This window comes from Scyliorhinus canicula, chromosome 28 (genome assembly GCF_902713615.1).
Source record: "Scyliorhinus canicula chromosome 28, sScyCan1.1, whole genome shotgun sequence".
NCBI classification, from domain to species: domain Eukaryota; kingdom Metazoa; phylum Chordata; class Chondrichthyes; order Carcharhiniformes; family Scyliorhinidae; genus Scyliorhinus; species Scyliorhinus canicula.
In genome coordinates, this window is record NC_052173.1 from 12,296,620 (window position 1) to 12,321,387 (window position 24,768).

General features: G+C 42.1%; 1 protein-coding gene across 10 annotated transcripts in view; it reads right to left on the bottom strand.

Moving 5' to 3' along the window:
- Window positions 1–620: 620 nt before the first annotated feature.
- Window positions 621–24,768, bottom strand: part of LOC119958146 (zinc finger CCCH domain-containing protein 10-like) — an 86,482-nt gene continuing 62,334 nt past the window's right edge. For 7 of the 10 annotated variants that reach the window (XM_038786453.1, XM_038786452.1, XM_038786459.1 and 4 more), the window contains one exon: window positions 18,924–22,566. In XM_038786453.1, the coding sequence (XP_038642381.1) occupies window positions 21,692–22,531 (840 nt within the window). In that variant the 5' untranslated portion in view covers window positions 22,532–22,566 and the 3' untranslated portion in view covers window positions 18,924–21,691. Of the gene's footprint in view, window positions 3,718–9,063; window positions 9,139–11,532; window positions 12,427–14,456; window positions 18,466–18,923; window positions 22,567–24,768 lie in introns of those variants that run through there. The other 3 variants (XR_005458967.1, XR_005458966.1, XR_005458968.1) reach the window with 3 other exon arrangements.

Here is a 24,768-nt window from a genome sequence, read left to right on the forward strand (position 1 = left end):
CAGACTAGGCACAGCTGAGGCAGTCCAAATTGCTGTTCAGTAATCCCTACTGGAAAGCAAGCTTGTGATGATGTTGGGCAGGTTTTAAACTCGCCGTCCACAACAGAATAGCTTGTCACTATCTCGGCTCACACATGAAGATTGGTCACTTGGGTGAGGAACTGGAAAGCTGCTAATACCAATAAAGTACATTCCCAGTGAAAGTCAAAAGTTTCAGGAGAGGAGGTAACATTGCTCAAGAAAATACCCATTTCCCCTACAGTTAATATATCTCCATTCTCAACAAGTTGTTTTCTTTCCAGATAGAAACTCTGCATTTGCACAAGAATACATCACCTACCATGAAGCTGTTATTTTAACAGGAGGCTGCATAAAACCATTTGTAGGTTGTAACAAACCATACCTAAAGTTCTTCTGCATGATTTGGTGCTATTTATTAAATTCCTATGTGATAACACACTCTAGAAGCTTTTGTGATGACTCAAAAGAGGATTGTGCCACCGGGTAGAGATATTACTCTGCAGAGTCTCACTGAGGCCTCAGCAGCTGTCAAAGTATAACTTTTGCCATGCAGTCTGGAGTGTGGTTTGGCGACCACGAAAGTGACTAAAATAAGGATACAAATTTAAAATAAAACTTTATTTTAAAAAAAAGACAATCGTCATTCGGGCAGTTTTTATACCTTCACAAGGAAGTATACAAATCAACCACTCAATACTATCCAACATGGCTGTACATCAGTTGCATGCTGGGACATATTTTCTCAAATTACTTTCAAAATAACTTAAACAGTGCAATATACATATAAAAACTGTTCATTACTTTTATGCATATGTATACAATCAATCATAAATAGATATGGTAAAGGACATTCTGGCTCCAGTGTGAGGTTGCATACTAAAAAAGACAAGTGCGCTAATGGCTCAGTGGGGTACTTGGTATAGTGCTGAATGACACACACCAAGATGATCCCAGGTTTGATCATCACTTTGTGCCAAGTTAGCTAATCTCAGCTGGAGCAACAGTGAGGGTATTACAATTGGCCTTAAGATCCCAGTTAAAGAGGGGAAGTAGCCAGGTATGGCAGTCCCGATAGCTATCCAATAATTTCAGTTGGAAAAGTGTATAAACGTTATTACATCTTGCATTTATATAGGGCAGCATGGTGGCGCAATGGTTAGCACTGCTGCCTCATGGTGCCGAGGACTCAAGTTTCATCCTGGCCCTGGGTCACTCCCTGTGCCTGTGTGGGTCTCACCCCCACAACCCAAAGATGTGTAGGCTATGTGGATTGGCCCCGCTAAATTGCTGCTCAGAAAGACTGACTTGGTAGGCAAGGAGAGGGGGAAGGATGAGACAGTTGATTGGATATTTTCAATATTAGTTACAAAGCTGTCCATGAATTTCTCTCACTTTTTTTTGTTGGACGTGGCAGTGGAAAGCAGTTTCAGGAGATAGTGGGGGTTGTCTTTGCATTTCAAAGTGATCCTGGAATAATGAGCAGTTTTGACAAAGGTGAACTGGGCCCAATTGTACTTGATGTAGCCCAGCCAAATCGGACTATGAATGGCTAAACTAATTGTACAAGATATATACCAAGCCTGCACCCCTTGGGCTGAAGGGAACATACGTGGAGATTGCATTAGGGAACAGCTGGAGTTTTACTGGGGACAAGGGGCATCAACGGTGGAAATAAAGCCATTATTGAGAAGGCCAACAGCTGTAGAATGCAGAAGTAAAGACTAGACAGTTGTAAGTGACTTGGATGTTTTTCTAGGATGGTTACAGAAGCAAGTGGGTTAGGAAGGAGGGTGTAAGTTGAGGGGGAGCTGCTGGCCTGCCTTGGTCTGCTTTAAAAGCCAGCTCTTTAGCCCTGTGCTAAGAGCGTTTATATGGAGGAAGATGTCAGGAAAAACCCCAAACCTGGTTGTGAAGACACAGACCAGGATGCTTTTGGTAGAGACCGCAGAGACCGTCTATTGCAGGGTTTATTTCTCCATTCCAACACAATCTCCCTCAATGTTGGTTGACTCTTTGTATATACATCAAAGTATAATTAATTAATCAATCAATACCCAACACCTGTTAACCTTATTATCTTAAACTATGTATTTAACATCCATCAGCAGAATTTATTAGATACTAACATAAGGGAGGATAGGAGTGCAAGGAAGCAAAAGGAGAGAGGGCATAGAATGTACTCTTGATGGAGAAGTTCAACATCTATCACCAAGACAGCTTTGCATCACTATTGACTAAAGGACTTTGCTGCCATATTATGCCTGCAGCAGCTGGTGATGGAACTAAGAAGAGAGAAACATCTATTTGACCTTGTCCACACCGATGTACCTGTCAGAAGTGCATCTGTTCAGGACAGTATTAGTAGGAATGACCACCACATGGTCCTTGTGGAGACAATGTGCAATCTTCACACTGAGGAGAATGTCACATTGTGTGACATTACTATGGTGTTAAATGGGATAGATTCACAACAGTTCTAGCAGCTCAAAACTGGCCATCCATGAGGCACAGCATATCCATCACTCTACCATAATCAGGTCAAGGGATCAACTGTGGTTTAATGAGTATAGGAAGCTCATTCTATACTGTTAGAAGCAGCATCGGGCTTTGAAGCCAAACCTCATTCAGTGATCTGAGAACTAACCTCATTTTGTGATCTGAGTTTGGCTGCAAGGTTGCTATCTGTGGTCCTGGTGCACCCATGAGCAATGCTACAGGAATTTTTTTTTTAAAAAACTAAATTTGTCCCTGCCCAGCCAGCCACTCCTGATCTGTCCAGAATTGGTCATAAATGGGCATGGACACTCCAATCTGGGTCTTCCCCAATCCAGCTAATTAGCTAGAATCTCTTTAAACTATTCCCACCCATCTCAAACGTTATCCAACCTGGGTAACATTTCCTACAGTTCTGGTATGTTTGGCTCCCACACCCTACTGTGAAATAAACCTGCGAAGCAAGCACAGGAAATGGGAGCTGCATGCAGAGGTCCAGCCGTCTGCTTGCTCACCTGTTCACTTATTTGACCACCTTTACCGGTGCTTCACAAGCCCATTTGCTCACTCAGCCATCTACATGCCCCAAGAGCTTCCTGTCTCCCTGCTCACCCACCCTAAGTGGCGAAAAAATGGAGAGCAGAATGCAAATGAGAACAAGAGACAGAAATAACATGGGGAGGGGGGTGGGGAGAGAAAGAGAGAGAGAGAAGAAAATTGCAGGGGGGGGGGGGGGGGGGGTGCGCGGGAAGAGGGAGATTTAAAGGGTGGGGAGAAGTATAGTCCTTCTAATCGATTTTTCCCAAATAAATAGGTGTAAAGTGTGCATAACCAACAAGAAAATGGAGTCAGAATTCAATTAAAGCAAACCTTTTACCATTGCACTCCCAGTCTCCCCAGTGTTTCCATGGCTACTTTTCCTAGGCCTCCACTTCTTGCATAAATGTAGATTCATAATTTCCAGTTGATCCTATTTATCTGACTATGGTTAAACTTATCCATTCCCTTAATGCAACCTCGAAGCCAGGATGTTGATGTGCTGTTGAGACACATTTTAGCCCTGTTCAACTCTTCCATTCCCTTAATGCAACCGAAGAGCTGACCATTTGACAGGGAAGTGGTTTGAGCGGCTGCGTTCTGGGACTGGCATTGAATTCATCCGTTCCATCTTCTGCCGTTTAAACACTGGAATCCAGGATAATGCTGATGAGAGATGGGTTAACAACTGTATTAAACTAGTGCAGACAGAAATTTAACACTGATTCGTGTGCTATAAATAACAATTAAATCACCAACACTTACATACTCAAACATGGTTTTTGAACAGTTTTACACTCTGCGTGGTGCTTGAAGAGTGTACACTGAGTTTCCTGGCAATGGTTTCACATTCACTGGAAGGAATGTTTAAAGCATGCTTAAAGATTGCAGGAATTTGTTAGCTGGCAGATATTTAATGAGATAGCCTGAAACATTAACAGTAATAAAGCATCCACATCGACCATATTCTTCAGGCATCAATAATCACCCAACATACTGGACATAAAACACCATGGGCAGGATTCTCCATTTGGAAGACTGTTCTCCCACCAGAGTAGAATCGCCCCTGGTCTGCGCTGACACGAAGAGCGGTGTCCAGTTGTAATTCCCTCTCCCATGCCATGCAACTTTATGCATGGCAGGGAGCTCGAGGGATTCTGTTCCAAATCCTGCAATCGGGGGGACACCATTTTGAGCAGGTGGCCCGATACTAAGGTGTGGTGGCTGCCTGCTCCCTCCCCCCCAACAAAACCCCGATCAGTACGGGCATCCTCTCCCACATCAGTCACTCCTGCCTGGAAGCTAAAGAGCAGTCCATGCAGTAACAGTGGGATATTGCCCCTTTTTCACTTGCCTGTCCCTAACACCTGCTGTCTCAAACAGGTGTAGATATCAGCTGCTGTTGTAGCCACCTGGGGTGGCCACGTCCCAATTCCAAAATGGACACTCGCAAGGAGTGCAGGGAAAAACGGACAACACCAGAGAAACAAGCAGGTGCAAGGTTTCCTGTGTATTAAGATTTGCAGAACCCAGACAGAACTGAAACCAATAGCCATTAACATATTAATGAGCTATCTCCAGGGACAAAAAGAAACATTGAAACAATCAAGACCAGGACAGACTCCCCGGCACCAGTGGGAGCTAAAACAAAGGCAGGCCAACGGCCACATACGGCCCAACGATCAGGGAACAACTCTGGTATTGGAGAAAATCAATATGAACGATTGGGACATGGTCCAATTAATTGGGACGAAGTCCGGGGTCCGCCCAGAAGGGCGCGAAACCCCTTGGGGTATAAAGCAGAGTCCCCAAGTTCAGTTCGCTCTCTTGGCCTTGGCTCTCAGCGAGGAGTGACCTGCCTAGCAGCTGCATCAACCAAGTAAGTCTAAGGTCAATGCACGCTACGAGATAGACGCTCCTAGCTACTATTCCGTACCAGTTCAAAGCCAGCAGTATCAGAACCGGACAACGGCCATTGTTCCTCTGACTGGGTGGGCCACTCGAAGCTAAGTGTAGGCTTTTAGTAGTAGTTGTAGTTTAGTGAGTAGAGTTTATGCATGAGTAATTATTGACTGTGTGTGTAAATAAATGTGTATTGATTTCAAACTTACTAACTGGTGTATCGAGTTATTGATCAGAAAGATACCTGGCGACTGTTGAGCAAAGGTAATTAAAACAGAGCAAATTAAGGGAAAGCATAACAAGCAACACTGTTACTTCATAGAAAGCCAAAACCACATCACAAGGTTGTAAACCCCCACAGATCCTTTGATCTGCGAGTCGTCTATTCACATTCAAAGAGAACCAGCTTTTAGTAGGCTGTAATTGACAGGGTAATGGTTTACAGACAGCCAGGTGTCGCGATTGTTTATTTTAATTTCCCTTCACGTGTGAATGCATCCCCAAGTACCCCACTTTGAACCTAACCACAATGTTTCTAGACATTTGATATGATTCACAGCTCCTGATCACATCAAAAGCCATTAAGTACTTTCTACTGAGAAAAAGTGAAAGCATTTAACTCCTAGATGTTTATAAACATTGTGGTTAGGTGAAAAGCAAATTACTGCGGATGCTGGAATCTGAAATGAAAGAGAAAATGCTGGAAAATCTCAGCAAGTCTGGCAGCATCTGTAGGGAGAGAAAAAAAGCTAATGTTTTGAGTCCGATGACTCTTTGTCAAAGCTTTGTCAGACCTGCTGAGATTTACTAGCATTTTCTCTTTTGTTTGTGGTTAGGTGATGTAGTTTTGGCTTTCTGTGAAGTAAAAACTGCTGCTTTCTACACATCTGTCCGAATCAGCAGGTGTGAGGGACAGGTAAGTGAAGAGGAGTGTTTTTTTCTTTTTTACTGTTTCTGCCTGGGCTGCTCTTTAGCTTCTAGACAAGGTTGACTGTTTGGGGGGGGGGGGGGGGGGGGGGGGGGGGTGCAGAACAGATCTCTGATATGGAGGTCTTTGGGGGTGGACAGGATTTGCATTGCGGGAGGTCCTCCGATAGACATTGGGGGCACCCACATTAAATACATACCCCCTTGGCCCACCCCATCAGGACAAATACTTGCACCAGTCCACATCTGTGTGAATCCAGGCTGAAAGGGTCGGAGCATCATGGAGGCATGGAGAATCCAGTGTCCAGCCTGTTAATAGAATGCAAATGGATTCAAATGACCCATTTGCATCCTCCTTCCAGTGCAGTGCACAAACCCTGAGCCGCCACCAGTGGGGGACCAGAGTGTCGTCGCTGATCCTTTGTTTTGACCGACGCGAGATTCTCTGCCACTTTGGGAATTCCGCTACCGGTGGCAGGGAATCCCCACCCACATCATTAGTACAGCTACTGCAGTCGAAGACAGATTTTGATATATTGCAAAACGCAGACAATTGTAAATTTAGCATTCCGCAATCTATCCAATCGAACTGTGTAGCATTGTGAGGTAATTTGCAATTCTGCTTAAAGAAAGATTCTGTATTTGCTTATTGTTTCTCAAATTCCCAGGACTTGAGAAAGTGTTTTACAGCAAATGAACTATTTGGAAAGTGTAGTCACTATGTTTTACAGTCAAATGCAGAATCCAATTTTTAAAAGAAATCAGTGCCCATTTAATCTGTTTTGTTGGTGTTGTTGACTAGGACACTGGAAGATATCCTTGCTTTGCATCAGAAATAAAGTGCCATGCACTTTATACCTGCCATGCAGACCAGGCCTTGGTTTATTCCCTCAGCTAAAAGGCATCGGACACTAGAGCACTCTGCAAGCATAGCTCTGAAGCATCAGATCCAGATTATGGAGTGATATTTGTAGTGATGCTTGAGCTTATAATCTTTTGACTTGGGAAGTAGGTATACCAGTATTGAGCCAATTGAGATATACTGATCACTCGTATGTCTCTCAAAATTTCTCAAACAGCGAGCATGAGAAAGAGTCAGACAAATTGAGCATAAAATGGAAACAAGTGAGATCCAGAGAAAGAGAAAAAAACGAGTGGCGAACGACAGAATAATATAGAAGTAGAGGGCAGCACGGAGGCGCAGTGATTAGTACTGCTGCCTCACGGCACCGAGGTCCCAGGTTCGATCCCGGCTCTGGGTCACTGTCCGTGTAGAGTTTGCACATTCTCCCCGTGTTTGCGTGGGTTTCGTCCCCACAACCCAAAGACGTGCAGGGTAGGTGGATTGGCCACGCTAAATTGCCCCTTAATTGGAAAAAATGACTTGGATACTCTAAATTTAAAAAAAATTCAACTCTTAACATTCGATGAAAGAAAACACCCTTTGACTCGCGCACGTGTTAGACTTCTTGGTCTGTGTTTCAAGACGTACAGTGCATCAGATCTCGTGCATCACTCAGACTGTTGTTGTTTAAATATAGTCTACATCATTACCTCACAAGCATCATCAGCTTAGCCTGCTTCATATGCACACAGGATTTCTTAGTGAAACCTTAAAAAAGTTGGAATGACTCGAAATGGTTTTATTTTAAAAAGGTTGTTTGGAGGGAATTAACAAGAAATCTCCTTATTAATGCCACTTGTCAGTAGATTGCTTTTGTCTAGTTTTCAAAGCAGAGTTCCACTCCTGATTGATTTCTTGCTGTTGGCGACATGGATTCAGGAGCAATGACCAGAGGCCAATAAATCATTTGTTCATGAAATTTGAGTTCTCGAAACTCCACTGATAGCTCAATGACTTGCATTTATATAGCACCTTTACTGTCCAATACATCCCAAAGTGTTTCATAGAGAAGAAATGGGCACCAAGTGGTTGCAGAGGATAAGTTGGGGAGGTGTCCAAAGAAGGTTCAATCAAAGAAGTATGTTTCAACAAGTTTTAACGATGTGCAGAGAGATAGCAAGTACAAGAGCAGTTTTCCATCATGTCCAGACCAATATTTATTCCTCTACCAACATTATCCGGTCAATTCCCCACTGCTGTTTGCATATCTCATTGCATAGCACAGCAACCACACTTCAGTTATACTTCATTGGATGAAAAGCCTGAGGTCATCTGGAAGTTGTGAAATGGATTATACAAAATACAAGGGCAGCACGGTGGCGCAGTGGGTTAGCCCTGCTGCCTCTCAGCGTCGAGGTCCCAGGTTTGATCCCAGCTCTGGGTCACTGGCCGTGTGGAGTTTTCACATTCTCCCCGCGTTGCGTGGGTTTCAGCCCCACAACCCAAAGATGTTGTGGGGCCAAAGATAAGGGGCAGCACGGTAGCATGGTGGTTAGCATAAATGCTTCACAGCTCCAGGGTCCCAGGTTCGATTCCCGGCTGGGGCACTGTCTGTGCGGAGTCTGCACGTTCTCCCCGTGTGTGCGTGGGTTTCCTCCGGGTGCTCCGGTTTCCTCCCACAGGCCAAAGATGTGCGGGTTAGGTGGATTGGCCATGCTAAATTGCCCATAGTGTCCTTAAAAGTAAGGTTAAGGGGGGGGGGGGTTGTTTGGGTTACGGGTATAGGGTGGATACGTGGGTTTGAGTAGGGTGATAATTGCTCGGCACAACATCGAGGGCCGAAGGGCCTGTTCTGTGCTGTACTGTTCTATGTTCTATGTGCAGGGTAGGTGGATTGGCCACGCTAAATTGCCCCTTAATTGAAAAAAAATTATTGGGTACTCTTAAATTTATTTAAAAGGTGTATGTTCAAGAAGGATCAAGAGATCTTTGGATGCATAAAGGAATCAACATTTGAGAATAGTGTGGGAAGGTGGAGTCGAGGTAGAACTCAGGGGCAGGCTTAAAGGGCCGAGTAACCTACTCCTGCTTCTATTTCTTATGTTACGTTCTTACACGTTTAAAGGCCTTTCCAAATAATGGATCACTTCTGATGCATAGTCATTACATAAGCAAACACAACAGCCAACTTACACAATATGCATTAAAGAGGGCAAAACTGGAGCCTTCCTATCGATATCCATGACCATGCAAAAACGTGCTGTATGTGGATTTTGGGTTGGGACAGGATTAATTTGTGCTGTCATACTACTTAGTTCAAACAGCTAGTCAATACTCACCATCTCATACATTCTCATTTGGTCAAGGTACCGGATAGCTGGCAGTGGCCATGGAGTTGTACCTAAGTCAAGGTCCTGGAAAAGAAAAATAAGATGTATACACAGAGAAGACATCTGTACAAGAAGGTGGCAAGAAGCAATAAGTGGTACAAGAGCAAACACAGCATATGTTTCAAGTTGGTATGAAAGTACAGAATAAGGTATAGTGGATAATCAAACAGAGGGATTAAAGAGAACTGGGAACACCGATGATGGAGAACAGAACAATAAGACAATAAGAGCAAAACAGATGAAGCAAGCTTATATTGCTCAGGTTTTATGAACTGACAGATAAAACAGGCATATGGAGGCAACGTTTCCTCTAAGCTGCACGATTAGAAGTTTCCACACAGAGCGGCATGGTGGCGCAGTGGGTTAGCCCTGTTGCCTCACGGCACCGAGGTCCCAGGTTCGATCCCGGCCCTGGGTCACTGTCCGTGTGGAGTTTGCACATTCTCCCCATGTCTGCGTGGGTCTCACCCCCCACAACCCAAAGATGAGCAAGCTAGGTGGAATAGCCACACTAAAGTTCCCCCTTAATTGAAAAAAATATAATTAGGCACTCTAAATTAATTTTTAAAGAAAGGTTTCCACACAGGCCTCGCACTAGGTTTTTTAAAATAAATTTAGAGTACCCTATTTTTTTTTCCAATTAAGGGCAATTTAGCATGGCCAATCCACCTACCCTGCACATCTTTGGGTTGTGGGGATGAAACCCACGAAGACATGGGAAGAACGTGCAAACTCCACACAGACAGTGACCCAGAGCCGGGATCGAACCTGGGACCTCGGCGCCGTAGTCCCAGTGCTAACCACTGCCCCACCTGCCTCCCAGGCCCCGCACTAGTTGACCCTTTTAAGTTACCACCCAAAAAACCTATGGGGTCTGTGCACGAAAAAAATAAATTAGAGGGTACGTTACATACAGGTGGTTAAAAGGCAATTCCACTGGAATAACAACTCTTATCAGAAGAGTAATATTAATTTGAATAAACACCAAAGAGAGTACATTGTCCATGTTTTTTCTCGCATATAAAAAGCCCATAAAATGTGAACTCTACTCGTGTTAAATACTATTATGGACATCAAATTATGTTCTAGATCTTACCATCACTGGTGAGAGGTTATGGAGAATGATCCTGAATTCTTAAAGTAGCGATTCAATCAATTCCAAAGTATTCAGCCAGTTATCAAATGATCACTGCTCCATTCACAAAGATAATTAAACACTCCTCTTTAACTTGTTTTTCTGTCAAATCTGATGTTACAACCCACTTACCCACATCCAAAGAGCACAGGTTAGGAAAAGTGAAGTCTCAGCAGCCTCTCAGTGTATGCAGGGCATGATTGGGACTTTCTAAAACTGCACAATTTATAGAATGAAACACTATGCTTCCATCACCTGTCTATTAAGCATTTGCTTGTTGGAGCCAGATGGGATGCATCACAGACCCCTATCAGTGCCATTAATGAGCCAGACTGGCTAGTCAATCCCCATTTGTGTCCTGGAGTACCGTTGGCCAGTCTGGCAAAGGTATCCATCACGCAATTGACTTTGTTTTAATCTTCCATCATCAGGTATGTTATCTTGGACCCAATTCAGCCCACAAGAACATATGAAATAGCAGAATGAGGCCATTTGGCCCATCAAGTCTTCTCCGACATTCAAGATTATGGTTGATCGGATTGTGGCCTTAACTCCACTTTCCTGCCTACCCCCCATAACCCTTAACCCCCTGGTCAATCAAAACTCTAATTCTCCCCCAAATGTATTCAATGACCCAGCCTCCACTGCTCTGTATGGAATTCCAAGGACTAGTTAATGATCCTCTGAGCCCCTGCTTACCTTCTTCCCTTTCCGCCCTACATGGAACAGCCATTAATTGGGCAATAGGTAGCTGAAAAGCCTTTATAATGCAGGCAGAACGTACCAAGAACTCCTCACAAGTAACGTGGAAAGCAGTAGAATTTGCTACACAATGTATTCATGCATTCTCACAATCCTCCTGAATTTAGAAGGAGACAACATATTCCATTAAATGGTGGTTTCATCAGTTGGGACTGCATAGCGTCAGCTCAATTATGGTAAGCACTGAGCCTTGCAAATGAGTGCATTTTTGCATACTTGGCCTTCAGGTAATGGCTTCCAGCAGCTCTTCACGATTCAGAGTTTCCTCGTCGCTATTGTGAAAGGATTTATGCAGAACAGCTTGCAACATGCCAGCCACCTCAGTGTTTTATTTAAGTTCAATGCCGCCAATGAATGCACTAAATTTGCTACAAGTTGCAAACAAGAGAAAATTTATCGCTTTTTTCCTAGCAATTTTGTCTTCGATTTGTGACTATAAATTAAGTATACAAGTGCATTTCTTCGTGCTTAACCCTCAGAATTCCGCTGATGAAACGCTTTCTTTCTGCGCATGCTCTTACCTTGGCTGCTAATAAATATCTTGCTGGGAGTTTTGCAATTTTTGGCGTAAGCAGTCAGCTGAAAAACATCACAATTTTGATCCATCACTCAGACCCGGTCAGATCGGACTCCAAGCGATCTGTCTCCCATTCTGCTAAAAAAATCAGCCTTAGCATGATTTTAAACAGTGTGGTGCCTGCTCCAAAATAGACAAGTCACAGAGCCACAGGAAAACAGGTACATTTACTAAATAACTAGACAATTCTATGTTCTGTTCTATTGCAATGCTATAAATGATAAAAATAAATGTTAAAAACAAATTTTAAAATATAAAATGGAGAAACCGGCAGAAAAAAGGCAAGACAGCACAGAAGTAACAGTTTCATAATGGTTTAATATGTATTAATAAGAGTAATAGACTAGCAAAGATTCTTGAGATCTCAGCAATGTTTCTGTGCTGAATGTTATCTAATGAGGCGATTTTAAAATCTCATCAGCTTAAATAAAGAGTTGCATTTTATATAGCGCCAAAACCTCATCAGATGAATTACTCTGAATGGCAGCACTATAATATAAGCAAATGCAGCAGCCATGTTGCACACAGCAATATTCCATGAATGAATGAATGGCCAGTTCATTTTTTTTGGTGCTGTTGGTTCAGAGAGGAACGTTGGGCAGGCCATCTCCCTACTCTTCAAATAATGCCATGAGATTTTAACATACAATCAAAAGGACAGCACCCCAATAATGCAGTACCTAACTCTGTATTGCACTGGAGTTGGGTTCAAACCAGAGAGTCAGAATTTTACAGCACAAAAAGAGGCCCTTCAGCCCTCTGGCCATAGAATCATAAAATCCCTACAGTGCAAGCCATTCGGCTCATCGGGTCTGCACCGATCCTCCGAAAGAGCACCATACCTAGGTCCACTTCCCTATCCCCGCAACCCCATAACCTGACCTACACATCCCTGGACACGAGGGGCAATTTAGCGTGGCCAATCCACCTCGCCTACACATCTTTGGATTGTGGGAGGAAACCCACACAGACACGGGGGGAATGTGCAAACTCCACACAGTCGCCCCAAGGTCAGAATCAAACACGGGTCCCTGGCATTGTGAGGCAGCAATGCTAACCACTGTGTCAACGTACTGTCCATCAAGAACCTATCGATTATAGAGTACATAGAACAGTACAGCACAGAACAGGCCCTTCGGCCTTCGATGTTGTGCCGAGCAATGATCACCCTACTCAAGTCAACGTATCCACCCTATACCTGTAACCCAACAACCCCCCCCCCCCCCCCCAATTCTTTAGGACACTAAGGGCAATTTAGCATAGCCAATCCACCTAACCCGCACATCTTTGGACTGTGGGAGGAAACCGGAGCACCCGGAGGAAACCCACGCACACACGGGGAGGACGTGCAGACTCCGCACAGACAGTGACCCAGCCGGGAATCGAACCTGGGACCCTGGAGCTGTGAAGCATTTATGCTAACCACCATGCTACCATGCTGCCCCTAAATGGGATTCTAATCCCATTTTCCAGCACTTGGTCCATAGCCTTGTATGCTATGGCATTTCAAGTGCTGATCTAAAGGCTTCTTAAATTTTTTTTTTATAAATTTAGAGTACCCAATTATTTTTTCCAATTAACAGGCAATTTAGCATGGCCAATCTACCTACCCTGCACATTTTTGGGTTGTGGGGGTGAAACCTATGCAGACACGGGGAGAATGTGACCCAGGGCCGGAATTCGAACCCAGGTCCTCAGCGCCGTGAGGCGGCAGTGCTAACCATTGTGCCACCATGCTGCCCCGGCTTCTTAAATGTTGAGGGCTCCCGCCTCTACCACCCTTTTCAGTCAGTGAGTTCCAGATTCCAACCATCTTCTGGGTGAAAACATTTTTCCCTCCAATCCCTCCTGTCCCTTATCGTTAATCTATGCCCCCTGGTTGTTGACCCCTCTGCTAAGTGGAAAGGTTCCTTCCTATCCACCCTATGTCCTTCAGTTTTGTACACCATGATCATGTCCCCCCTCAGCCTTCTCTGCTCTTAAGGATCTTCTGACTCCGGCCAAGTGCTAACAACTGATCTAAGCTGACCCGTAACACTTCAACCTGAAAAGCTACTTCCAATAAACCACCATTTGGCAGTCCTTTATCGAGATAACACCATAATTTATGAATAGCTGCAGCATTGGCACTTTGGAGAAATAAAATTGAGTGGTGTTGCATGTCCTTAAAGATATATATACAAAGTCTTAAGAATATTAATATACAGAAATAAGATGGCAGAGCAGAGCACCTTGCTATCTTATAAAATGTGATAGGGTCCAGGGTCCACAGTTCAATTTTCGTAGCTAAGTTGTTGATCTTAGTTGGGCTAACTGAGTAGGCAAGACTTTGGCCCTGAAAACGGAACATAATACTGTATTGCAGCAACTGTTAACCTGCTCCCCTCAGTGGCTTATTAAGGAACGGTGCTCCGGGAGGGCTTATTGGGTCATAGATCATCCAATATATTTGCATGAAAAATGTTGAATCATATGTATTTTTTTTCCTCACAGCTGGAATTACATTAGATTATAAAATATAATCAGAGCAAAGCATATTAGCAAATATAATTAAAACAATGTAAAGAAATGCCACAATCTAAGTTGGATTCATGGGGTGAGGCACTGAACTGAAGTTGGGGATAGAGCAGAGGTGGTGGAAGGGAGAGAAAGGAAAACAAATTAAGTGAATCCTCCTGCTTTCGCGCAACTCCTAGTAGCCGCTTTAATACAGTATTAGCAGAGGCCAGGGACCAGCGCCTGCCCATCATCTTGATCTGGGACCATTATATTAAAAGGGGAAGGGAGAGGAGAAAGGGTAGAGTAAGATTATTTCAATTCTGACAATTAGTTACTTCCAGTACATGACACAAAAACTCTTGTCCTTACCAAATCAAGTCAGTTTGTAACAAAAATTCAACCATTTTTTCTTGCTTTTGGAATAGAAACATCAAAGCAGCCATTAATGTTGAGCTGTGCCAATTACAGCAAGTGGATGAAATGCAATCTGCAAGCCCTGGTGGGTCCAGCCTCAAAATTCAGCTCTATTTGCGCTAATATTTCTTACTTGTTGGCTTGTCTTGTTTGAATTTTTGGATACCTGCAGGTTTTAGAAATAGATGTTTTCAGCGCTGTTACCTCAGTGGTGGATAAATCCTAAATCAGAACACCAAAATCTGTTAGTATCAGCAACATGATATCTCTGCAAATTAATGCAAACAAATTGAAATTTACGTAGCCCCCTATGGCTCCATGGTGTCCAATAATGCAGCTCATCAAGGTATAAATAAAACTACGGAAATTCCTACACTACACTTGGAGAGGAAAAATTGTTCATCTTGGAACTACACCGGTTATTGTGGAGAGATCCATTTTCAACACAAATCCATCTGGTGATTTTGTAGTTTAATTTTCCCCACAACGTTCTTTTGTCAAACTGAAAGGGAAACATAGTCAACTCTCAAAATAAGTAATCCAGGAATCCTGATCTCTATTGATGCTTTTTGAGAAGATTTTTACCACTTCTTGTTCTCACTCCAATAGTGGCCCGACTCAGATGTCAAAAATGCTTCTAAGTAGTTCCTGGACTCAGCCAATGAGAAGAAAAGACACCTAACCAATGAAGAAAAAGATAAAAAAGATGGATGTTTAATAGTAGCTACGATAATCATGGTTTGGATTTATATTCCACCTGTTGCCAAGCTCAGGCAGTTTAAGATGGTCTCCTGAAGGTGATTGCTACAGTTTGTACTTTGGCCAACATGTTGTCTTGTCTTTATGATTTTCATGAACAATGTATTTTGTGAAGCCAATCTTTATACTCTGCCATGTGCGGTTCAGCATAGCCCAGGTCTAACGATTAACTCTGAACATAGTAAACCACTTACCACGCCACCAGACCACTGCACATGAGCAAAAACAATTTGTCCAAATTTATTTCAAGACAAAATAATACAGAAGCAAAAAAAGTGGGATGATCCAATGCAGAATAATCAAACTTACAACATAGCCGAATGGGAGGTTGACTCCTTGAAAAGACAGCGTCCATTGTTCTTATAGCTTCTCTCAAAGTCCTTAGGAACACACAGCCATGGCCAATAAGTAGGTAGGATTATTCTTTGAGCTTTTATTGCCCTCGTCATACAGAGAGATGTGACAAATAGAAAACTGAAGACAAGAAAGTTTCTGATTTATAGGAATGTCTTTTCCATTGAAGTAGAAGTAGTCGCTCTTGAGATAGTCTTCAACAAATAAAGATTCAAGGAGAGTACACAGGTTAACAGCTTAAAATTGTCCCTCCTCTCTGTGATCTTCCCTCTCCCAGCCTGGCCATCTTTTAAACACTCATTACAGAAATCACATTTTAGATGCTCACATAGAGATGAATTCATAGAAAAACATCACAAAGGATCTCACATAAATGGATTGCATTTTGCCAGTCAGATATACATATGAAATAACCACAAAAACGTACTTGCATTAACTAAGTTGAATAAGGTGGATTGCATGCAAATCAAGTGCCTTAGCCATTGAATAAAGGATATTTTGATCATCCCACAGCAACAGCTGGCTAATGTTATTCTAAAATTTGATTTGCTTTATCCAATCATATAAAATCAAGGCAACAATTTATGCTTCCATCATTTCAGCTCCTGGCTTTATCGAGCACCTGACTTCAGTGTTATACCAGCATTGTGAACCCAAAATCAATATATCAACATTTAAGTGGGAGCTTAAGATCAGCCTCGTGTTTGACTCGTCAGTCTACTCACTAATTACCATTCCTTTCTTAATCCTTTTGTTTCCTACTTTGCTGGGTTTTGGCTCAGTATTCGCCAATCTTGCCTGGCGTTTGCTCCATTTTTCTCCCTTCTTATCAAATGTACAATTTTGTTCTCTACATTTTTGTCTTTTTATCACTGCAGTGTCATTTTCTTCCCTCCCTTCAGCCCTGCTGCTCGTTTTATTTTGTTGCATGGTCATCTTTTTGCCTCCTCCACCTAAAAGAGATCACCAGAAGTGACACGAGGATGCTAAAACCGCTCCTGGCCTGGCAAATTTGCATGTGTGTATGGCACACCAACATGCCTGCCCCCAAAATATTGCAAATGGAGACCGAAGAAACAAAATAGAGGTTTGACATTTGGTAAAAGGAAGACTCATGACAGGAACAAGGCCAGGGAGGCTTCTGAAGAAATACAATTGTAGTGCACAGGAGGAAACCAAACAAGTTGGAGAATAAATATTTCCATGCCAAAAGTCTCGAAAATGGTATCTGTTTTGTGGACAAGAATTAAAAGATAGGGGAAGTGGAAAAATCTAACAAAATCATTTCTTATTTTTTGTGGGATGCGCTGGGTCCCTCTTTTCCCCTCCATGCGGGCATTTTTAGGACAGAAATTCCATGTACGCGCTTGTCATTATTCATGATTGCTGCTTTTGTGAATGTGAAATCTGGACTGGAAACTTTCCATCAGATGCAAATGTTTATATAGATTTGACAGTGCCAAGAAAGAAATCAATACCAACAGATTTGTTACATGTTTACATAAGTTGGCAACCATGGTCTGACTCTGTTATCTGGGTTTAAATATTTAATTGGGAGTAAAGTTTATCCCAAAATATTAGGGGTTATCGAGATCTGAAAGCACGTCTGGGACCATCTATCGGACTAGGGCAGATTGTTTTTGTTGAGAGCAAAAAGACATCAACCTACATGGCAAGTGAATTTGACCACTTTGAACATTAACAGCTTAATGGTCTATGTCTCAAATGCAGGTAGGTTGATAATCCACTGCATTTTACTATTTAATTCTTAATCAGGTTTGTTCCCTGCCTTTTGTTGAGCTCGCCATTGTAGTCTGTAAATGATTTTTGTGTTGCCATTGGCCTCTGCATGTCTTTAATGAGGAAGAGAGTAATATCCTGGGCTGCTGTTCACTATCCAGAGAGCAGTGGTGGAAATTCTGCACGTGAATGTTGAGTGGAGATACGACAGGGCTTACATGTGGTGCATTGGGAACTGTTAACAAGAGTCAATGCTTCAGGAAGGAAAGAAAAACCGCAGAGAAATAAAGCTTCCTCAAATTGTCATTTGACACTATGGAGTCTTCAGGTGCAAGTCCTCATCCACGATTCCCCATGTAAGGACTGGGATCAGTTCAAACTGGTAGAATTTCTCCAGCCTTTTCTCTCCCTTGCCTGCTAGAGCTCTACAAAAAAGGTTTGGCACATCTCAGCTTAGATGATAAGTGACTATAATACAAACCACCCCGGTTTACTATTAAACAGCATTCTCATTCAGCAAGATGGCAAGGTGTGACAAATGGACATCCATTAGCCACAACCTTTGAACAGCTTCTATCCGAGGGGCCTTCAAGGTAATACCAGCACCATACAAGGTCATTAGAATTTTCCATTTGTGACTTATTAATACATTATTTGCATGACTGAACACAAATGAGTGAATTTGCTACAATGGTATCAGTTTCCGTTGGGTAGCTGACACTCTTGAAAATTTGGGGGCTGGTGAGCCTTCACAGTCATATTTGCAGGAGGTCACTGCACTGAAAAGTTTGAAAACCTCTAATAGGAAAAGCTTTTGTTTGTAGCTGTAATTAAGGGGCTGCTTGATATTGGGTGCCCAGAATGGGACATCTTCCACCTGAGCAGCACAAAAAGTAACATCCAGGATTTTCAAACACACCTAACTTTCCAAATATTTGACTAGTCTCATAATATACCAAAACCATATTAGAATCTTCTCGTAAAAGTGACCTCTCAGAATCATATGTTGAGCTCTTAATTATGTAGGGCCAATCATAGAATTTACTGTGCAGGAGGAGGCCATTTGGCCCATCGAGTCTGCACCGGCCCTTGGAAAGAGCACCCCACCCAAGCCCACGCCTCCACCCCATCCCCGTGACCCAGGAACCCCACCCCACCCTTTTTGGACACTAAGGGCAATTTATCATGGCCAATCCACCTAACAAGCACATCTTTGGACTGTGGGAGGAAACCGGAGTCCCCGGAGGAAACCCACGCAGGCACGGGGAGGATGTGCAGACTCCACACAGACAGTGACCCAAGCCGGGAATCGAACCTGGGACCCTGAAGCACTGTGCTATATATAGTATCTCCTCTCCAATCAGATATGTGCAATAAATTAATTTCAGTGAAATTTCTTGTCCTTCCCAACCCAAGAATGTCCTGAGGTATTTCTTAGCCAAAGGGGCAGTTAATTGATTTGCATTTGGGTTTCAGCCAATTCTGCATAAGAGTAGCTCTGGAAGAGCTGAACACATTTTACCCTCCTGTGATCTGCGCACATAGTGCAAAAATAAAAAGACAATGCAGTTAATAAGTGAAAAATTATTTTATTGTTGCACACTCACTAACAGGCTTTCAGAAAAGGTCTACTTTTAAAAGATGTACAATTTGACAATAAATTGATAGAGGGGTCTCCCCGGTTAGGTATCACGGCAGAGGTTAACAGATGGCAAGCATGAACAAGTTAAAAAGGTATATTTTATGTTTTTTGGATGTGATGAAATTTCAATGTGGGGAATGTGATTTCAATGTAGGATCTCTACACACTGGAGTAATCCCTGGATTTTGGAACGCTGAAGGTCTTTCTATCCTTCGGGAAGAATATTGATTTGATCGTATAGAAAAGCACTGACAGTAAATACCATAGCAATCAGTATATATAACGCAATTAAATATATACTGCATCATTAAACCTTTCCAGCCACAAAATAAAGGTGAAGCTCAATAATTTTATGGCCTCCGAAATCCAAATCAGTCACCATTTATAACATTTTCTAGTCTACAAACCACTTCAGAGAATTTGAATTAAATTCAAGAATGTCTAATGCAATGTTTTTGGGAAAACAAATTCAAGCTAGGAAAAACTGAACTCAAAAAATGGTTATACGTATGGTTTGATTAACTCAGATATATGTGTTAAACATTAACAACACTAATAAGGAAATTAAAAAATGCACTTAAAAAGCGCATTTGTCCCAAGTGCTGAACCCCATGGACCTCAACTCTTTTTGGGTTAATCTATCACAATTCGCATGGTATAAAATTTAAAGCTTTACAACTACTGTGACCAAGAGCTGCAAGAGAAAAGTAAAACACCATTATTGGGACTATGTATGTCACAAACACATGGTCGGAATAATTGAACATCACAGCCATTTTCTCACTAAAAGTCTAATGTCTCAATCTCACCAAACATATTTAAGAAACTGTTGTGGTTGTTTTGATAAGTGCCTTCTGAAACTAATGCTATTGGAGTTCCAGGGCATCTTGGGTGTTCGTACAAAGTTGACTAACATCTGCTAACAAACAAAATATTTGTGGAAAGCTTAGCCATTATAGTATAAGCATCATAAAAACAACACTTTGGAGCTGCCAGGCTGTATATTCAAAGGTTAGGTCAGGTTTCATTGGCTGGAAAGGGGTTAATAATTATGCCCGAATACTCACAGGCAAACAACTAAGCTCATGCAGCAAGTTCACACAGGATTGTTTAATACGAAATATATTTGGGGGAGTGAAAGACAGCATTTCAGCGTACTGATGTTTAAGTAGCAAACGGTTGAATACAAGTGACATTCAAAACACCCAAAGGCATCTAAAAAGGGCCCAAAGAATGCTTCAGTTCCGAATGTGTACCTTTCAAGCAATGGCATTATGCGCCTTGTTGCATACAGTTCTGCTCCTGCCCCAGCCTAGCATTTCCTTAGGAGGCTGAGAGATTAGTTAGCAAACCAGAACTGGGAACATACAGAAACGACCATGTGCTGATCCAATATCTTGTGCAGCTGAACTGTGAATATCAGATACCATTTTCTGAAACATTATTGGATGACAAGTACACACAATATTAGAGCAACTGAATAGAAATAACATCAAATTTCAGTTACAGACTCCTTCACTAAGTTACATTTATTCCTATACAGCCTAGAACTTCAAAGTCATGCCTTCTTGGAGCACAACAGAAAGGAATTCCTTAGCACCTGGCACCTACATATTTAATTACTGATATCCAATAAGACCATTATCCAGTGTTCCTGTCATTTATAATATTAAAAGTTCTCAAGTTTGTGTGTTGGGATAGGGGTTTGGGGGAGGGGGGGGGGGGGGAAAGAAGCAGAATGAGAAGCAGTACTGTAAGGATCCTTATGTTTCATGGGGTTGCGAGGAAATTACTTGGTGAATCAAGATATGCAGATTGCTTTTTAAAAAGCCAAATAGGTGCCAAATATACACACTACGATTAACTATTCAGAAAAGTTGAACAATACAGGGATAACCCACATGATTTTTTTTTTCATTACCTGCTTGGTTTGCAAGGCACCGTAACTTCAGGGGGAAAAGTACTGCGTCATTGATTTTAAGATACTAACTTGGCTGTATTGTCATATTATCCAAATTTCTTTGTAATGGTTTAAGTTGTGGTTTCACACATGTTAGGAGTTGTTCCAGTTCGCTCACTTAAGTGTTTTTTGGAACACTAATGTTGGTATACTCGAGTCTGGTTCAGCTCAGTTCAAGGCAGCAGTCACCACCATTCTAATTCCAAATACATTGTAACCAAAATTAACACAAAGTCTATGGTAATATTCCCTCAAGTACAGAGAGTACAGCCTTGGAAATAACCTTGTTACGCATTACGTATGGTGTTAAGACACAAGCTGCATTTCAACAAAATTTGCTAAAGATTTGCAGTTCATATGATGCTGACATACTTTAGCAACTGTCATTGGTGCTAGCTCTTCAACCGCTCTTCAAAGTAACAATGTTTCCTAAAATGGCTTCAATTAGCGACTGCTGCCAGCATCAAGCAAAAGTTAATCCAGCTAAAATCCATTGATGTTTCCTGCATGGCCTTTTCAAATTGCCAAGTAGTTTGGTATGTTCCTTGACTGAATACACTGAGCAATAAACAACAGTTTCAGGATTTGAATAGCATCTCTCAAAGATATTCCACCCCCACCCCAACGCCACAGGAAGCAGTCTGATGCACTTAGGGTCACTGCTGAGATGTTCAGAATTTTGGAAGTCAGCTCATTAGAACCATAGGACTAATTTCTCAATTTTTGGAAGTAATTTTACTCCCAAAGTCCCCTTGTTTTGATTCCTGGGGAAGTGCAGTGGCTGAATCTCCCAGCTGTTGTTGTGGGCAAGGCGTTCACCATTGCCGCCTTTATTTGGTTGCGGAGAAATGCATTCTGCTCCAAAAGCACCTCATTGTTACCCATCAAGTTTGACACCTGCTTTTTCAGTTCCTCATTCCGGTTTCGCAGCATAAGGTTCTCCTCTTCCAGGTATCCAGAGTCAACTTGCCGTCGACTTGTGAGATCGTACTCATAGACTTCAAACTCAAATCCTTCCAACTTTCTCCTCTTTAAGCGGTGGTCATACTCATAACAATTGATACCACTGTCATTATCCAATCGGTCATATCTACGTAATGGCTGAGAAGGTGGGGGGTCTCGTGACACTCTGATCTCTTGTTCTGAATTGTCACGTTTGAAGTGCCTGAATCTACATTTTGAGCCTCTTTGGCAGTCGCCTTTAAGGTAGTCACGGCATACTGGAATCTCACCTTTATCAGAAGGCAGGTCAGAAACTGATAGACCATAGGTTTCAGCTACCTTGGAACGTAAATGCAAAGGAAGCTCCCCTGTTTTTTTGTAGTATTCCTCATCCTCTGCTGTCCCGTGTATGAATGTGCACTTTGCACGGGTACAAACATTATTCATAAAGTAATGACAGAAGACAAACTCATTCTTTTTCACACCTAGGTCATGTACCTCATTTATGTCCGGGTGGAGGTATTTGCAGGTCTTGCCGCGATAGCAGACATTGCGCAGGTAGTCCCGGCAAACGTCTTCCGTGCTCTGGCCAGCCCCGTCTTTGCCATTGTTAACAACATTATTGTCTGCCATTTTTACCGATTATTTCTGCGCTGCTCAACAAACAACTGCAAAAGAAGAATGAATCATGTCAGAGAAAAAGGACCGACCACAAAATAAGCGTGGTTCACTTTCGCTCCCCCTAAAAAAAAAGCCCACCCAAAGGTGATTTGATCGAGGACACACAAGGATTAGCTGAAAAGTTCATACAAAAGTTGTTTAAAAAATCTCTCAAATTGTAAGCACCCTTTTTTTTATTAGCCGCCTTGTTTTGTGAAAGCAGTAGGGTTAAGGAAGGAATTTATGTGAGGCTTCAATATTAGCCAATCCGTATAGCGCCAAGTTGCCTCTTCGGGGTGTGATATCGCTTTCTAGCTGTTATAACTTATTGAACAGTGAGCTCCTGTATTTGATAAAAGAAAACTGCTGCAAAAATGCATATGATGATATCTATGACTATCTTAACCTTTAAATTATTTGCCGTCTATTGGTCGAAAACGAACAGCCATTGAATCCTGTTCTGAGCAAACAGACATTTTATTGGAATTTGGCTCCTACTTTCCAAGTGGATGTCGAGGCCCAGGAGACCGAAGTTAATAATTTAAACACAATATTTTGATTAAGATGGGTTGGATTACTGCTGCCTCACGGCGCCGAGGACCCGAGTTCGATCCCGGCCCCAGGTCACTGACCGTGTGAAGTTGGCACATTCTCCCAGTGTCTCACCCCCACAACCCAAAAAAAATGTGCAGGATAGGTGGATTGGCCACACTAAATTGCCCCTTATTGAGAAAAAAAAAGAATTGGATACTCTAAATTTAAAAAAACATGGTTGGATTAAATGGAAAATAATTCAAATAATAAAAATGGCAAACTGGGCGAGAATGTGGATAAAAAGAGTGAAAAGTTAAAAACAGGCCGAGAATATTTTAAAAATATTTTGTTAAATTGTTTTAGGAATTTATTTTGAACTTTTAATTGTCCTTACTATTAGGGTATGGTTCAGCACCTATAGACTGAAAACTTAAAAATGATGTGGTTAGCCGAGACAGCCTGAAACTTTTCCAGTTATAAAAAAAAAGTTAAAACACTTCTCTATGAACTATTACTTCCACAATACTCTATTTACATGGACATATTTTAAATGACTTTCCTTCTATTAATAAAAATCTTGTTTAGGTCCCAATTTGTTCTGTTTTTCCAGTTGCAAGTAATGGGGACATGCAACCAAGATGGGAACTTACTGGCAAAGCAGTACAATGAAGAATTCTAATGGAACCTTTTGAACAAAGCTTTCTAATTCTAGGTCCATGTAATGTCCAGTTTTCTTACCTTTCTCCCTCCCCTATGCACCATTTCCTGACAGAGAAGGACAACTTTCATGTCTTTCTGTAAGGAAGTACCTCAAGGAACATGGAGGAAATTAATTTGTTTCTTTCTGCAATGTATTGGAATTATATTCAATAATAATATTTATTATTGTCACAAGTAGGCTTCATTCCACTGCAATGAAGTTCCTGTGAAAAGCCCCTAGTCGCCACATTCCGGAGCCTGTTCGGGTACACAGAGGGAGAATTCAGAATGTTCAATTCACCTAACAGCACGTCTTTCGGGGCTTGTGGGAGGAAACCGGAGCACCCGGAGGAAATCCACGTGGACACGGGGAGAACGTGCAGACTCCACATACGACAGTGACCCAAGCTAGGATTTGAACCTGGGACCTTGGCGCAGTGAAGCAACAGTGCTAACCACTGTGCTACCTTGCCACCCTTTTCACTTTCAGCATACTACTTCGATCTCTCAACACTTGTATGAAATGACTGTCCAGAGGCAGTCTGTCATAGCTGAAATACAATGTGTCACTTAGTTATGGGGAGCCACTGCAAATAATTGGTGACAACTTTAAAACTTTCATTTAACCTCGAGGATCCGTCTGGCAGTCAAAAAGTTATTGCCTTATACTCATTGGCATTTTGAAATAATTATTTAAATTGTTAAAACTTGGGTGGCCTGTGCAAATGCTAAATTCCTGAAAAACTGGGAAGAGTGAGATGTTGAACGCTTTCTGCGGGCATGCATTTTGATAGATTGTGAGCATCGTTTTTCAAGTGGAAAAGTTTTCCTTTTATTTCTCAATTGAAATAGCAATTATTCTTATAGTCTGATGCAAGGTGTGCAAAGTGTCACAATACACAGAACAGCAATTTTTTCCTGCAACCTAGTTAGTTACAGAATTCTCCAAATCATGATATAACACCCTCGAAAGGACT